Source organism: Chiloscyllium plagiosum, unplaced genomic scaffold (assembly GCF_037043375.1).
Source record: "Chiloscyllium plagiosum isolate Xiang-an unplaced genomic scaffold, Cpla_swu_hap1 HiC_scaffold_7, whole genome shotgun sequence".
In the NCBI taxonomy this organism is placed as follows: Eukaryota; Metazoa; Chordata; class Chondrichthyes; order Orectolobiformes; family Hemiscylliidae; genus Chiloscyllium; species Chiloscyllium plagiosum.
The window spans coordinates 108,345,140-108,362,392 of record NW_028270145.1 but is presented as its reverse complement, the minus strand read 5'-3'; the positions used below and the strand labels follow the sequence as shown (position 1 = coordinate 108,362,392).

General features: G+C 47.5%; 1 protein-coding gene across 1 annotated transcript; it reads right to left on the bottom strand.

Annotated features, from left to right (window-relative positions):
* Window positions 1-448: 448 nt before the first annotated feature.
* LOC122551784 (beta-crystallin A2) lies at window positions 449-17,053 on the bottom strand. The gene is made up of 5 exons (XM_043694247.2): window positions 16,924-17,053; window positions 10,680-10,866; window positions 8,740-8,881; window positions 1,302-1,444; window positions 449-683 (listed from the first exon to the last, which is right to left on the bottom strand). The coding sequence occupies exons 2-5, from the start codon at window positions 10,835-10,837 to the stop codon at window positions 536-538; spliced, it is 591 nt and encodes a 196-aa protein (XP_043550182.1). The 5' UTR covers window positions 10,838-10,866; window positions 16,924-17,053; the 3' UTR covers window positions 449-535.
* Window positions 17,054-17,253: the final 200 nt, after the last annotated feature.

Genomic DNA, 17,253 nt, shown 5'->3' with positions numbered 1-17,253 from the left:
AGCTACAGCAACAGGGAGAAAGTGAGGACTGCCAATGCTGGAGTGTTAGAGTCGCAAAGTGAGGTGCTGGAAAAGCACAGCAGGTAAGGCAGCATCTGAGGAGCAGGAGAGTCGACGTTTCGGGCATAAGGCCTTCTTCAGGAATGTGGGGCAGGGGAGAGGTGGGGAGGGGGCTGAGAGATAAATAGGAGGCAGGGATGGCAGTGAAGGAGGGAAGTAGCTTGCAAGACAATAGGTAGATGCAGGTGGGAGGTGGGGGAAGTCCTGTACTCGAATACCCTCACTGTGAAGGCCAACATACCCTGTCTCCTCCTGTTACAATTCTATGAGAATCCCCCTCATTCTTCTAAACTGCAGCAAAACCAATCCAATGTCTTATCAGTCCTGCCACCGCAAGATTCTCCCAAACATTAGGCAATGGGCAATGAATACAGTAACAACTCTCAAGTGTTTTGCAGAATGCTTTTTGTTTTATTGTTCACTACAGTTACTTCTTAGTACAGGTTAGCGAGGAGGAAGCTGAGCAGTCCATTGCTCAGTGCTGGATTCGGCGGATAGACTGGAGCTGATTGGTATGGGCCTGGGTGCTGTATTCGTTGTAGTTCTTGAACTCACCATTGTGTCTGTCTCTCTCAAAGATGTACTGGTAGCCCCTGTATCCTGGGTACTGGTAGCCAACCCACCTGCAACGATGACGTGCACTTATGTAGAACTTGTTACACCATGGAACCAGATCAAGTTCTCTTGAAGAAGTGTCATCAAGCAAAAAAACATATTGACGCTGAGCCACGCCACACGATATTGATCTCAGTCAAAGGTGGGGGTCAGAATGGCAGGATATGAGAAATAGTGGAGAGGTTTATTTAGGGTCAGGCTCAAGATATCTGATGTCATGACCACCAGTGGGTGAGTGTTGGAAATCAGGAGCTGTGCAGGCGGCCAGACTCGGCAGGAATACAGGCATCTCAGAGGACTGAAGGGCCGGGCAGATCACAGAAACAAGGAAGGGTGTGGAGATCAATGTGTAATTGGTGAGTGTGCCAAGACCACACTGTTTCCGACTCTAATTTCACACACTGAACAGTATCTGTCTCCAAATTTATCATGTAACAGATATACTCAGGGTGGGGGGTCAAAATTGTGGAGGTACTTGTCCAGTGGGACAATGGGCTAACCAACTGATATCAAAAGGGAAAAACTCTTCGGGGGGGGGGATTGGGGAGAAGGGGTTGGAGATGGGGGGGGGGACATTTAACCGCATGATAAAACATCAGTATCGACGTGACCCAATGAGTACTTACGCTCCAGAGTTCACCTTGATGGAAGCAACCTCCTTGTTACACCAACCCATGGCCTGCAGGGAGGGGTAGTCATCGCACAACTCAAACTTACGGCCCTGGAAGTTCTCATTTTCATAAAGAGTGACCTTGCTGTCGCTGTGATTCTGGAAACAGAGAGAAAGTGTGCAAGTGGCTGCATTATAAATATGTACAGCACCTCAAGCCCCTGTGAGGGCACCAAGTGCATGCTAACCTGAAACATTGAGTCCGTGGTTAAGAAAGCAAATGTAATGTTGTCATTTATCTCAAGAGAGTTGGAATGTAAAAGCAGCGATGTGCTACTGAGACTTTATAAAGCCCTAGTTAGGCCCCATTTAGAACACTTCGTCCAGTTTTGGGCCCCACACCTCAGGAAGGACATACTGACAATGGAGTGTGTCCAGTGGAGATTTACACAGATGATCTCTGGAATGGTAGGCCTAACATAAGAGGAGAAAGTGAGGACTGCAGATGCTGGAGGTCAGAGTCAAGAGTGTGGTGCTGGAAAAGCGCAGCAGGTCAGGCAGCATCCAAGGAGCAGGAGAATCGATGTTTCAGGCATGAGCCCTTCTTCAGGAAAGAGGAGAGTGTGCCAAGCCGGCTAAGGTAAAAGGTAGGGAGGAGGGACTTGGGGGAGGGGCGTTGGAAATGCGATAGGTGGTAGGAGGTTAAGGTGAGGGTGATAGGCCAGAATGTGGACGGGGACGGCTGGAGGAAGAGTGCCTCATCTTCCACCTAGGAACCCTCCAACCACAAGGATGAACTCAGATTTCTCCAGTTTCCTCATTTCCCCTCCCCCCACCTTGTCTCAGTCCCAACCCTCGAACTCAGCACCACCTTCCTCACCTGCAATCTTCTTCCTGACCTCTCCGCCCCCACCCCCACTCCGGCCGATCACCCTCACCTTAACCTCCTTCCACCTATCGCATTTCCAACGCCCCTCCCCCAAGTCCCTCCTCTCTACCTTTTATCTTAGCCTGCTTGGCACAATCTCCTCATTCATGAAGAAGGGCTCATGCCCGAAACGTCGATTCTCCTGCTCCTTGGATGCTGCCTGACCTGCTGCGCTTTTCCAGCGACACATTTTCAGCTAACATAAGAGGATCCTGGGATTGTGTTTGTTAGAGTTTAGAAGGTTGAGGGGAGATCTAATAGAAATTTACAAGATAATGCATGGCTTAGAAAGGGTAGGCGCTGGGAATTTGTTTCCGTTAGGAGGAGAGACTAGAGCCCGTGGGCACAGCCTTAGAATTAGAGGCGGTCAGTTTAGAACGGAAATGAGGAGACATGTCTTCAGCCAGAGAGTGGTGGGCTTGTGAAACTCATTGCCATGGAGCGCAGTGGAGGCTGGGACATTAAATGTCTTCAAGGCAGAGATTGATAAATTCTTAATCTCGCAAGGAATTAAGGAATACAGGGAGAGTGCGGGTAAGTGGCATTGAAACGCCCATCAGCCATGATTGAATGGCGGAGTGGACTCGATGGGCCAAATGGCCTTACTTCCACTCCTATTTCTTATGGTCTTATGGTCATTCTTGGTATAGGCGATTCACTGACTGGTTAACGATCCATCTATCTCAGTCTTAAATTTACACAAGGACTCTGCCCCACACAGCTCTCTGTAGCAATAAGTTGCAAAGACTCCAACCCTCTGAGAGGAATAACTCCTCCTCATCCCATGTTAAATTAACATCCCTTTATACTAAGACTCTGCCCTCGGGTCCTAGACTCTCCCATGATGGGAGTCATCCTCCCAACATTTACCTGTCTAGCCTCTGTATGTTTCAATGTGATCACTTCTAAACTCCAGTGAGTGCAGTCCCAACATATTTAGTCTTTGCTCATAAGACCATCCCTCCAGACTGGGGATCATCCAAGTGAACCATCTCTGATCTGCCTCCAATGAAATAATATCTTTGCTTAAATAAGGGAACAAAAACTACTGACACTATTCCAGATTTGGTCTCACCAGCACTTCATAGATATTTGATTTTACTAACTAACCCGCTCTGAGATTTTATTACACACCTCTACAAAAGGTAGGGCTTGAACCCAGACCTCTTGCTTCAGAGGCAGGGACACTACCATTGCACCATTTCAGTTGCAGGAAGGCTTCCTTATCCTTACATTCCAATTCCCTTGAAATAAGAGCCAGCATTCCGTTCACCCTCCTGATTACCTGCTGCTCCGGTGTCTGGTGCATAAGTCTCCTCCAACTCCCTTTGTGTTGCAGCATTCTGCAGTTTTGCTCCATTTAAATAATATTCTCCCTTTGAAAATGAATGTCACATTGCTCCACATTATGCTCCACTTGCCAACATTTTGTCCGTTCACTAAACCTACTGCTATCTCTCTGTAAACTGTTTGCCTCCCTCTCACAATCTGCCTTTCCACCTGTTTTAGTGCCCTCTGTAAATCTGACAGCAGTACACTCACTTCCTTCCCCCAAGTCCTTCATGTATATTGTAAACGGCTGTGGTTAGTTTTGGTTATTGGGATGGAAGGATATCCACACTAATTGTTCAGTAGGTGGGTGGCACAGTGATTAGCACTGCTACCTCACAGCACCAGAGACCTGGGTTCAATTCCTGCCTCAGGTGACTCTCTGTGTGGAGTTTGCACATTCTCTGTGGGTTTGTTCTGGTTTCCTCCCACAATCCAAAAAAAAGAATGTGCAGTTTAGGTGAATTGGCCAGGCCAAATTGCCTGTAGTATTAAATGTAGGGGGGAGGGTCGGTGTGGATCTTTTGGGCCGAAAGGCCTGTTTCCACATGTAAGCAATCCAGGTGTTAAACTAGCTGGGACTGCAAGACCCTGAGGCTAGTTAAGTTGGCCCTCTGCTCCCAGTTTCCTCAACACTTTCACCCACTTTTCCCATTGATGCCAACTCATGCCGGGATAAATTTCCATAGGCACCAATTTCATTCCAAAGCCAATCCTAGAGGAGCTTCTCCCATCCGAAGTCTTCGCAGTGAATTTCAACCGGTAGTCTGGCCACGTGGGGAATCACAGACAAGTCCAAAGCTGTCCACAACTTAACATCTGTGCACCAGTGGTGTAGTGCGGGGTACGTCCCACTAAGGGGCAGAAGACCTCCTTTTTTATTCACTCATGGGATGAGGGCAGCACTGGCAGGTCCAGCATTTATTGCCCATCCCTAATTGCCCAGAGGGCAGTTAAGAGTCAACTACATTGCTGTGGGTCTGGAGTCACATGTAGGCCAGACCAGGTAAGGATGGCAGTTTCCTTCCCTAAAGGATATTAGTGAGCCAGATGGGGTTTTTCCAACAATATTACACAGTCATCATTAACTCTTTGTTTCAGATTTTACTAAGTTCAAAGTACACCATCTGCCGTGGTGGGATTTGAACCGGGTCCCTGGAACATTACTTGGGTCTCTGGATTAACAGCTTAATGATGTGTTGCTGGAAAAGCCCAGCAGGTCAGGCAGCATCAAAGGAGCAGGAGAATCGACGTTTCGGGCATAAGCCCTTCTTCATGAATGAGGAGGGTTTGCCAAGCAGGCTAAGATAAAAGGTAGGGAGGAGGGACTTGCGGGAGGGGCGTTGGGAATGCGATAGATGGAAGGAGGTTAAGGTGAGGGTGATAGGCCGGAGAGGGGATATCGCCGACATTGCTATTTCCCTCCCTTCCCCATTATCTAATGGCTGTAAGACAGGGTTCTTTCTGGTGGGACAGCTGCCAAACAATATTTCTTCCTGCGGGGTGGGGGTCTTGCCTGGTCAAAACCCCACTTCCCTACCCCCACAACCACCCACCTCCTTACTCCTACACTTCCTATCCACCACCACAGAAGTCAGTCTTGAATGCAGCATATTCCTGACTGTGTGTTATTGGATTTATTCCAATCCACCAAACATATTCCGGATTATATCATGTCATACTGTGTGACACATCCTACCCCAGGTATTCTCTCACGTGTCACACCTTTCACTCAGTGTAATCATAGAGTCACTCAGACAAACAGCATAGAAACAGGCCCTTCAGCCCACCATGTCTGTGCTGACCAACAGACACCAAACTAAACTAATCCCATTTACTTGCACTTGGTCCAGAGCCTATTATACTCTGGCAATTTGGTCTTAGAAATGCCAGCCATGGGGAAGAGATTCTCACAATCTACACTGTCCGTGCCTCTCATAATTTTGTACATGTCAGTCAGAACCCCCTCAGCCTTCTCTGCTCCAGGGAAAACAAATCCAGCCTATCCAGTCTCTCCTCATAACTGAGACTTTCCATTCCAGGCAACTTCCTGGTGAATGTCCTCTGCCTCTCCTCCAGTTCAATCACATTCTTCCTATAGTATGGTGACCAGAACTGTGCTCTGTAGCCTAACCAATGTCTTATAAAATTGTAACAAGACGTCCTTGCTCCTATATTCCACTCCCCAGCTAAACAAGGCCTTCATCCCATTTTCTGGATCAGTGGTGCTGGAAGAGCACAGCAATTCAGGCAGCATCCGAGGACAGGCAAAATCGACGTTTCGGGCAAAAGCCCTTCATCAGGAATAAAGGCAGAGAGCCTGAAGCGTGGAGAGATAAGCTAGAGGAGGGTGGGGGTGGGGAGAGATTAGCATAGAGTACAATAGGTCAGTGGGGAAGGAGATGAAGGTGATAGGTCAGGGAGGAGAGGGTGGAGTGGATAGGTGGAAAAGGAGCTGGGCAGGTCGGACAAGTCCGGACAGGTCAGGGGATCGAGTTGCTGGAGGTTAGAAGCTAGGATGAGGTGGGGGAAGGGGAAATGAGGAAACTGTTGAAATCCACATTGATGCCCTGGGGTTGAAGTGTTCTGAGGCAGAAGATGAGGCGTTCTTCCTCCAGGCGTCTGGTGGTGAGGGAGCGGCGGTGAAGGAGGCCCAGCACCTCCATATCCTCGGCAGAGTGGGAGGGGGAGTTGAAATGTTGAGCCACGGGGCGATTTGGTTGATTGGTGCGGGTGTCTCGGAGATGTTCCCTAAAGCGCTCTGCTAGGAGGCGCCCAGTCTCCCCAATGTAGAGGAGACCGCATCGGGAGCAACGGATACAATAAATGATATTAGTGGATGTGCAGGTAAAACCTTAATGGATGTGGAAGGCTCCTTTAGGGCCTTGGATGGAGGTGAGGGAGGAGGTGTGGGCACAGGTTTTACAGTTCCTGCGGTGGCAGGGGAAAGTGCCAGGATGGGAGGGTGGGTCGTAGGGGGTCGTGGACCTGACCAGGTAGTCACGGAGGGAACGGTCTTTGCGGAAGGCGGAGAGGGGTGGGGAGAGAAATATATCCCTGGTGATGGGGTCTGTTTGGAGGTGGCGGAAATGTCGGCGGATGATTTGGTTTATGCGAAGGTTGGTAGGGTGGAAGGTGAGCACCAGGGGCGTTCTGTCCTTGTTGCGGTTGGAGGGGTTGGGTCTGAGGGCGGAGGTGCGGGATGTGGACAAGATGCGTTGGAGGGCATCTTTAACCACGTGGGAAGGGAAATTGCGGTCTCTAAAGAAGGAGGCCATCTGGTGTGTTCTATGGTGGAACTGCTCCTCCTGGGAGCAGATATGGCGGAGGCGGAGGAATTGGGAATACGGGATGGCATTTTTGCAAGAGGTAGGGTGGGAAGAGGTGTAATCCAAGTAGCTGTGGGAGTCGGTGGGTTTGTAGAAAATGTCAGTGTCAAGTCGGTCATCACTGATGGAGATGGAGAGGTCCAGGAAGGGGAGGGAGGTGTCAGAGATGGGCCAGGTAAATTTAAGGTCAGGGTGGAATGTGTTGGTGAAGTTGATGAATTGCTCAACCTCCTCACGGGAGCACGAGGTGGCACCAATGCAGTCATCAATGTAGCGGAGGAAGAGGTGGGGAGTGGTGCCGGTGTAATTACGGAAGATCAACTGCTCTACGTAGCCAACAAAGAGACAGGCATAGCTGGGGCCCATACGTCTGCCCATGGCTACCCCTTTGGTCTGGAGGAAGTGGGAGGATTCAAAGGAGAAATTGTTAAGGGTGAGGACCAGTTCGGCCAAACGAATGAGAGTGTCGGTGGAGGGGTACTGTTGGGAACGTCTGGAGAGGAAAAAACGGAGGGCTTGGAGGCCCTGGTCATGGCGGATGGAGGTGTAGAGGGATTGGGTATCCATGGTGAAGATGAGGCATTGGGGGCCGGGGAAACGGAAGTCTTGGAGGAGGTGGAGGGCGTGGGTGGTGTCTTGAACGTGTGTGGGGAGTTCCTGGACTAGGGGGGATAGGACAGTGTCGAGGTAGGTAGAGATGAGTTCAGTGGGGCAGGAGCATGCTGAGACAATGGGTCAGCCAGGATGGTCAGGCTTGTAGATCTTGGGAAGGAGGTAGAACCGGGCAATTTAGCATGACCAATTCATCTGACCTGCACATCTTTGGACTGTGGGAGGAAACCGGAGCACCCGGAGGAAACCCACGCAGACACGGGGAGAACGTGCAAACTCCACACAGTCAGTCGCCTGAGGCGGGAATTGAACCCGAGTCTCTGGCGCTGTGAGGCAGCAGTGCTAACCACTGTGCCACCATAAGACACCAAAGCCCAGGTACACAGTTAATTGGTGATAAACATTGAAACACAGAAAATAGGGACAGGAGTAGGCTGTTCAGCCCTTGTGAGCCGGGTCCCTGTTTTAATACGATCGTGGCTGACCATCCAACTCAGTGCCCTGTTCCCAACTTCTCCCCATACCCTTTAATCCCTTTAGCCCTAAGAACCATATTTAACTCCTTCTTAAAAATAGCCAATGTTTTGGCCTCAACTACTTTCTGTGGCAGAGAATTCCACAGGCTCCTCACTCTCTGGGTGAAGACATGTCTCCTCACCTCAGTCCAAAAAGGCCTGCCCCATACCTTTAAACTGTGACCCCACCCCCACCCATTCTGAGCTCCCTTGTCATCGGGAACATTCTGAGTTTTTGATTTGATTTGATTTATTACTGTCATGTGTACCAATGTACAGTGAAACGTGTTGTCTTAAGTGCTTTATAGGCAGATTGTACTGTACAAGTACATCAGGGCAACAGAACAGAGGGCAGGACACAATGTTACAGCTGCCAAGAAGGTGCAGAGAGAGATCAACTTGTCCTATTAGAATCTTCTTGGTTTCTATGCAATCCCCCCCTTATTCTTCTCAACTCCAGTGAATATGTCCCCAACCAATCCAATCCCTCTTCACACATTAGCCCTGCCAGCCCAGGAATCAGCCTGGTAAATCTTCGCTGCACTCCCTCCATTGCCAGAGCTTCCTTCCTCTGTTAAGTTGGGGAAATATGCTGTAGCCACTGAGTAACCAATAACCTGATACTTTACAAAGGTGGTTGAGATTAAATTACAAGAGGATATTGTCCCTCTCGTTTTGACTATTATAGGTTTGGGGGATTAGGGAACTGAGAGAGGCAGTCAAAGGTTATGATGGACTCACAGCACACTTGATGGGGCGGAAGGAGAGCATGTGCTCTGTTCTGTAGCCACTGTTTCCACTCCAAGCATCCCAGTGTGGGTAGTCACCTTTCTCCAGGATGAACTGCTGGCCTTGAAACTCTGGATACTCATATCCCACCCAGCTGCAAGGCAGAGCAGAAAAGAAGAGAGTCAGTCAGATTTCCACATGAACAGACAACCTTTCATGAAACCGACATAGAGTCAGAGCTCTATAGCACAGAAACAGACCCTTCGGTCCAACTCGTCCATGCCGACCAGATATCCTAAATTAAGTCGGCACAACATTGAGAGCCAATGGCCTGTACTGCGCTGTAATATTCTATATTCTAATCTAGCCCCATTTGCCAGCATTTGGTCCATAGCCCTCAAAACCCTTCATATTTATGTACCCATCCAGATGCCTTTTAAATGTACCGACCCCCACCCATCCTCTGGCAGCTTACCAATAACCTTGATCTATGTCCAGTTTCCTCACCACTCTCACCCATTTTTCCCATAGATGCCAACTCATGCCAGGATACATTTCCATAGGCACGGCGTTCATTCCAAAGCCAATCCTAGAGGAGCTTCTCCCTTCCAAAGTCTGCACAGTGAATTTCAACAGGCAGTTTGACCACGTGGGGAATCACAGCCAAGCCCAAAGCTGTCCACAACTTAACATCTGTGCACTCGCTCTTCCTGGGAGTTCATCAGGAGACAGTCAGGTACCTGACCAAACATTCCCTCTCCCCCTTCGTTAAACTCTGTCCCCAGATACTGTCACATGCCTTGCACACTACAAGAGAAATCTGAATATAGGAGCATAACCAATTAGTCACAGCAATAGACCACTCAGCCACTTAAACTCCTCAGCCGTTCGAAAAGATCATGACTACACTACAATCCCATCTACTCCTGATAAATCTTTACCATCTTACTTATCCAGAATCTATCTGCCTCAGCCTTAAAACTATTTGGACTCTGCTTCCACTGCCTTTTGAGGAAGCCTGAATATGAGACAATAATTCTTGTTATCCCTGTTTTTATTTCCTTTAATTTGAAGCAGTGACCTCTAGTCCTAGATTTTCCCACTAAAGGAAATATCCTTTCCAAATCCACCTTGTCAACACCCCTCTGGATCTTTCAATCACTTCACATTTCCTTCTTCTCAGCTCCACCAGCCACAAGCCTAATCTGCTCATTCCTGCCTCGTCAGACAAGCTGCCCATTCCAGGTGTTAGTCCTGTCGACCTTCTCTGAGTTTTTTTTTTAGGTTAGATTACTGACAGTGTGGAAACAGGCCCTTCGACCCAAGACCCGCCGAAGCGCAACCCACCCATTCCCCTACATTTATCCCTTTACCTAACACTACAGGCAATTTAGCGTGACCAATTCACCTGACCTGCACATCTTTGGACTGTGGGAGGAAACCGGAGCACCCGGAGGAAACCCACGCAGACATGGGGAGAACGTGCAAACTCCACACAGACAGTCGCCTGAGTCAGGAATTGAACCCGGGTCTCTGGCGCTGTGAGGCAGCAGTGCTAACCACTGTGCCACCGTGCCGCCCATAGTTGCTTCCACTATTTTTACATCCTTCATTAAATAATGAGACCAACACTATGCAAAGTACCTCAGATGTGGTGTCTTCAACATCCTATACAGCTGATGCATAATCTCCCTGCTTTGTTCAATTCACTTGGCAATAAACAACAACATCTCTTAATTATGTTGCACCCTGACCTGCCACTTTTCTGCAATTATCGATATTTTCGATCGATCTGTCCCAACATCTTAGAGCAAATGGGACGTGAACCCAGGTCTCCTTTCTCTGAGGTAGGGACACTATCACTGTGCTACAAGGGGCTCTGTTTTGCAAATGTTTTTAGGTTTAATAGAATCTTTAAGTTTGCAGGGGCCAGGGTGATGCTGAATACTTACGGTCCGCATTCCACCTTAATGGATCGTATCTTGTTGAATCCTCGCTCCATGATGTTAGGACATTCCAGCATAAACTCACAATGTTTTCCCTGGAAGTTTTGCTCTTCCCAGACGGTGATCTTCCACTGGCCCATGATGTCCATCGGTTGGGTCGTCATCTTGAAATATCGCCCTGTACCTTGTGTAGCTGTGGGCGGAAGGATATATTGTCAGCGGTAGAAACAACAAGCTCTGTCTCACCAGCTGTTTCTGTTAAATGCACTGTCCTGTTCATATTGGTGGTGCTGTCTATTGATTCTGCAGTAGGGAACATCCTCACTCAAGTCCCATCCACTTATCTCACTGATATCAAACTGAGATATTAAGCTGTGCCCGTCACCATCCAAAAGGGCAAGGCCAGTGGGTTCACATGGGCACCCTCACCTCCATAGTGTCCTCAAAGTGGCACACCAACCCAACTTGGGCTATCACTCCATCATAGAATCTAGCTCATAACCTGAGACCACTTTCCCCAACAAGCACCTGGGGAAAATCCTCACCAGCAGACTGCTCCAGTAGAAGGACTGTTATTCTGATCATTTTATTTTTATATTTTTCTGATTTATTACTATGATTTTGTACTTTTGAAGGTCTGTAATGCTGGATTTTTAAAAATTCCTTTATTTTTCTAAATCTTTCCCCTCAGAATTTGTACTCAAGAATCTGTACCTAGGTACCTAAGATGGTGCCATAAGGGTCGACTTGTAAACTTTTCACTATACTCAGGTGATTATATGTGACAATAAAGTTGAGTCAATTCAAGAAGAAACCCCATTGCCTTCTTCTTAGGGGCAACTAGAATGGGAAATAAATGCCAGCCTTGCCAGCGATGCCCATAACCCAAGAATGAATTAACATGAAATGGTTTGGCCCACATTTGAATTGAGTTAATTGATTTCCCTAGTTCCTCTGTAGCAGGAGCTGGCTTCTTTAACAGCCCCGAATTGGGACAGGGTAAAGAACTGAGTGGACAAGGGGTCATCTAATCCATTCCACTTTATTTCTGTTGCCTTGCAAATGTATCCCTCTCAGGTGACTGTCCAGTTTCCTTTTGAAATCATCTGACTCTGGGGTATGGTGGCTCAGTGGTTAGCACTGCTGCCTCACAGTGCCAAGGATCTGGAGTTTGTACCTTCTCCCTGTGTCTGTGTAGGTTTCCTGCCACAGCCCAAAGATGTGCAGGTTAGGGTGAATAGGTCATGCTAAATTGCCCATAGTGTCCAGGGATGTGCAGGCTAGGTGAGTTAGTCATGGGAAATGCAGGGATAGGGTGGGGGTGTCAGTCTGTGTGGGATGCTAGTTGGAGTGTTGGAGTGTTGGGTTGAACGGCCATGGTAGGGATTTTATATCCACTATCAATGCTGTGCATTGCAGAATCAGCTTGGGCGTAGACTGGTTGGCTGAGTGGCCTCCTCCTGTGCTGTTATTACACTATAACAAGCTCCACAATAACAACACTCTGCATAAAATATTTTCTCAACATCAGCGTACAGTTTCCTCCTGAAGTAATTGTAAATCTGTCTTCTAGTGACTGATCCTCTGGTCAGCCTTTTCCTTTCAAAGCACCTTCTCCTCTGATTTCACCGCCCTCCTCTCCTCCCTTACTCTCTCTGTCCGGATTTACTGTCATGCCTCAAAAGATGGGGTACTGGGCTAATGGTCGGATACTTGGTAGTGTGGATGAGCAGAGGGATCTTGGTGTCCATGTACACAGATCTTTGAAAGTTGTCACCCAGGTAAATAGTGCGGTGAAGAAGGCATATGGCGTACTGGCTTTTATTGGTAGACGAATTGAGTTCCGGAGTCCTGAGATCATGTTGCAGTTGTATAAGAATTCCTGAAGAAGGGCTTGTGCCCGAAACGTCGATTCTTCTATTCCCTGAATGCTGCCTGACCTGCTGCGCTTTTCCAACAACACATTTTCAGCAGTTGTATAAGACTCTAGTGTGGCCGCATCTGGAGTATTGTGTGCAGTTTTGGTCGCCATACTATAGGAAGGATGTGGAGGCACTGGAACGGGTGCAGAGGAGGTTTACCAGGATGTTGCCTGGTATGGTAGGAAGATCGTATGAGGAAAGGCTGAGGCACTTAGGTTTGTTTTCATTGGAGAAAAGAAGGTTTAGGGTGACTTGATAGAGGTGTACAAGATGATTAGGGGTTTAGATAGGGTTGACCGTGAGAACCTTTTTCCACGTATGGAGTCAGCTATTACGAGGGGGCATAGCTTTAAATTAAGGGGGGGTAGGCATAGGACAGATGTTAGGGGTAGGTTCTTTATTCAGCGAGTCGTGAGTTCATGGAATGCCCTGCCAGTAGCAGTGGTGGACTCTCCCTCATTATGGGCATTTAAGCGGGCATTGGATAGGCATATGGAGGATAGTGGGCTAGTGTAGGTTATGTGGGCTTGGATCGGCGCAACATCGAGGGCCAAAGGGCCTGTACTGCGCTGTATTCTTCTATGTTCTATGCCATTTCTGGTGACCTCTGACCCCACCCTATTTCTACAGCAGCAGCTCCAGGTTCTAGTCCTACCTGAAAAGTGTATTATTCTGCAGCAAAAAAACCACAGCTGGTTATCCATCTGCAAATCCTTCTGATACAACCAATGGCTGTCAGTGAGACCAGGAGCGTCCTGAGCAGTCCAAATCATGTAGTAACAGCTGCATAACAGTCTCCACATGTCAAGGACGCAGTGCGCAGGACCTTGCCTTGAGAATGTTTTATTTGATGCTTTGTAACCCCTCTATCCCCCTCATAATGCTGCTGCCTTTTTTGTATCCCTCCCTCTTATACACTCTGCCTTTATTGGCACCAGGCAAAAGTGAGGACTGCAGATGCTGGAAATCAGAGTCTAAATTAGAGTGGTGCTGGAAAAGCACCGCAGTTCAGGCAGCATCCGTGGGGTAGGAAAATCGACGTTTCGGGAAAAAGCCCTTCATCAGGACCAACTCTATCTGAATGATACCGTGCTTGCTTGACTAAGGAGAATGTCCCTTAACCGTATACACACCTTGGAACAAAGAGATTTGAGGAAGACCAACCAGTGCAGAACATGATTCTGACACATTTTGATAAGGGTAAGTAAGAAAAACCATCCCATTAGTTGATTGTACAAGGACCAGGGGACACCAATTAGTGATTTTTGGCAAGATATGCTTGGGGGAGTGTCAATCACGGACTCATAGAGGTCTACAGCTCAAAAACACCCTTCCGCCCATCGAGTATAGACAATAGACAATAAACAATAGACAATAGACAATAGGTGCAGGAGTAGGCCATTCTGCCCTTCGAGCCTGCACCACCATTCAATATGATCATGGCTGATCATTCCTAATCAGTATCCTGTTCCTGCCTTATCTCCATAACCCTTGATTCCACTATCTTTGAGAGCTCTATCCAACTCTTTCTTAAATGAATCCAGACACTGGGCCTCCACTGCCCTCTGGGGCAGAGCATTCCACACACCCACCACTCTCTGGGTGAAGAAGTTTCTCCTTATCTCTGTCCTAAATGGTCTACCCCGTATTTTTAAGCTGTGTCCTCTGGTTCAGCACTCACCCATCAGCGGAAACATGTTTCCTGCTGCCAGAGTGTCCAATCCTTTCATAATCTTATATATCTCAATCAGATCTCCTCTCAGTCTTCTAAACTCAAGGGTATACAAGCCCAGTCACTCCAGTCTTTCAGCGTAAGGTAATCCCGCCATTCCAGGAATTGACCTCGTGAACCTACGCTGCACTCCCTCAATAGCCAGAATGTCTTTCCTCAAATTTGGAGACCAGAACTGCACATAGTACTCCAGGTGTGGTCTCACCAGGGCCCTGTACAGCTGCGGAAGCACCTCTTTGCTTCTATACTCAATTCCTCTTGTTATGAAGGCCAGCATGCTATTAGCCTTCTTCACCACCTACTGTACCTGCATGCTTGCCTTCATTGACTGGTGTACAAGAACACCCAGATCTCTTTGTACTGCCCCTTTACCTAAATTGATTCCATTGAGGTAGTAATCTGCCTTCCTGTTCTTGCCACCAAAGTGGATAACCATACATTTATCCACATTAAACTGCATCTGCCATGCATCTGCCCACTCACCTAACTTGTCCAGGTCACTCTGTAATCTCCTAACATCCTCATCACATTTCACCCTGCCACCCAGCTTTGTATCATCAGCAAATTTGCTAATGTTATTGCTGATATCATCTTCTATATCATTAACATATATTGTAAAAAGCTGCGGTCCCAGCACGGATCCCTGCGGTACCCCACTGGTCACTGCCTGCCATTCCAAAATGGAGCCGTTTATCACTACCCTTTGTTTCCTATCAGCCAACCAATTTTCAATCCAATCTAGTACTTTGCCCCCAATACCACGCGCCCTAATTTTGCTCACTAACCTCCTATGTGGGACTTTATCAAAAGCTTTCTGAAAGTCCAGGTACACTACATCTACTGGATCTCCCTCATCCATCTTCAGAGTATGCGCTAGTTCTATCCCTTGTGCCAATTTCCTGCCTTTATCCCCATAGCCTTACACAATATTTCTATCCAAATAACCATCTACTGTCCCTCTTGAATACCTCCATTGAACCTATCCTGCCACATGTCCAGGCAGTACATTCCGTATCCCAACTACTTGCTGAGTGAAAAAGGTGTTTTTTTTCTCATTTTTTTCTCATTTTGTTTCACTTTTGCTTCACTTGCCTGTTGCTTTAAATCTATGCCCTCTCATTCCATGTTCTTTTACAAATGGAAACAGTTTCTCCCTAACTACTCCACCCGGCCCACTGATTTTGAAAACTTCTAACTGTTCTCCTCTCTCCAAGGAGAACGCTGTCAACTTCTTCAATCGATCCACATTGCCAAAGTTCCTCACAGCTGGAATGATTCTTGGAAATCATTTCTGCACTCTCTCTCAAAGACACCCACATTTTTTTTCTCTCTTTTCAGCATTTTGTCTCTGACTCTCTTTCTTAATCTCTCATTCCCTCTCTGGAGTTCCGGGTAGCTAGCTTGACATGGAATTCATTATTTCGAACTTACGCTGCACCACTCAGTGTTGGTGCTGTGTGGTTCAAGACAGTCTAAACTGGTTCAGGAGATGTACAAATGTTCATGCCCCATCTAGATCTCCCACAGAGTCATAGAGACATACAGCACAGAAACAGAACCTTCAATCTGACTCGTCCATGCCAAATAGATATCCTAAATTAATCCAGTCTCATTTGCCAGCATTTTGCCCATATCCCTTGAAATCCTTCCTATTGATATACCCATCCAGATGCTTTTTAAATGTTGCAATTGTACCGGCCTCCACCACTTCCTCTGGCAGCTCATTCCATACACGTACCACCCTCTGCATGAAAAAATTGCTCCACAGGTCCCTTTTAAGTCTTTCTCCTCTTACCTTAAACCAGTGACCCCTAGTTTTGAACCCCCCTATCCTGGGGAAAAGACCTTGACTATTCACCCTATCCACGGCCCTCATGATTTTATAAACTTCTATAAGGTCACCTCTGATGCTCCAGGGAAAACAGCCCCGGCCTGTTCAGCCTCTCCCTGTAGCTCAAACCCTCCAACCCTGGCAACATCCTTGTAAATCTTTTTCTGAACCCTTTCAAGTTTCACAGCATTTTTTTCTATGACAGCAAGACCAGAATTAAATGAGTATACTAAAACTGGCCTATTCAATGGACTGTACAGTCTCAACATGACCTCCCAACTCCTATACTCAATGCACTGACCAATGAAAGCAAACGTACCAGTAGCCTTCTTCACCACCCTGTCTACCTGCAACTCTACTTTGAAGGAACCTACATCCCTGGGCGTCTTTGTTTAGAAAAAATCCCCAAGGCCCCACTGGTAACAGTTTAACTCCTGCCCTTGTTTCTCTTACCAAAATGCAACACCACATATTTCTCTGAATTAAACTCCATCTGCTACTCCTGCCCATCTGATCAAGGTCCCATTGTACTCTAAGATAACCTTCTTCACTGCCCACTAATTTTGGTGCCATCTGCAAACATACTATTTCTCCTACATTCACATCCAAATCATTTACACGTAGAGGACACAGTTGTGGTCACCCACTGATAGCAAGCTCTATTGCTAGACTCATGGAACGGAAACGGGCAAGAAGTAATTTCATTGACTGCCTCCAATACATTTTTTTCCCTCTAACTTTTGTCTAAACTCTTAAGCGACTCACCTAGAGACGGATGAGCAGAGCACTTGCTGGGGTTTGCAGTGGGAAGGTCGAACAAGGAGGCTGCAGTTGTCCTGGTCAGAGAGGCGGCTCCACTTTTATACTGCTGCCTCTTGGCCAGTTTAGGTGCAGAATGAGCACAATCCCTGCAAGCTCAGCAACTAGCAGCCTTGTAAGGGTCCACGTGAGACCGAAAGCTTTTGTGCGGAGGCTCGGTGGCCATTGTGGGAAGGATCAGTTTTGCCTTTCTCTTCAAAGCTTGCCACAATAGAAAATGCTGTTTTCACTTTTGACCTGCAGCCAGATTACAAGAAAAACAGACTGACACAACAC

What these genes read in the sequence shown, in the direction of transcription:
- LOC122551784 (XM_043694247.2), bottom strand. Translation starts at nt 10,837, where the DNA reads ATGACGACCCAACCGATGGACATCATGGGCCAGTGGAAGATCACCGTC. An exon ending in ATTAAGGTGGAATGCGGACC is followed by an intron (nt 8,882 to 10,679) that starts GTAAGTATTCAG and finishes TCTGCCTTGCAG; the next exon opens with CTGGGTGGGATATGAGTATC. An exon ending in TCCGCCCCATCAAGTGTGCT is followed by an intron (nt 1,445 to 8,739) that starts GTGAGTCCATCA and finishes CTCTGTTTCCAG; the next exon opens with AATCACAGCGACAGCAAGGT.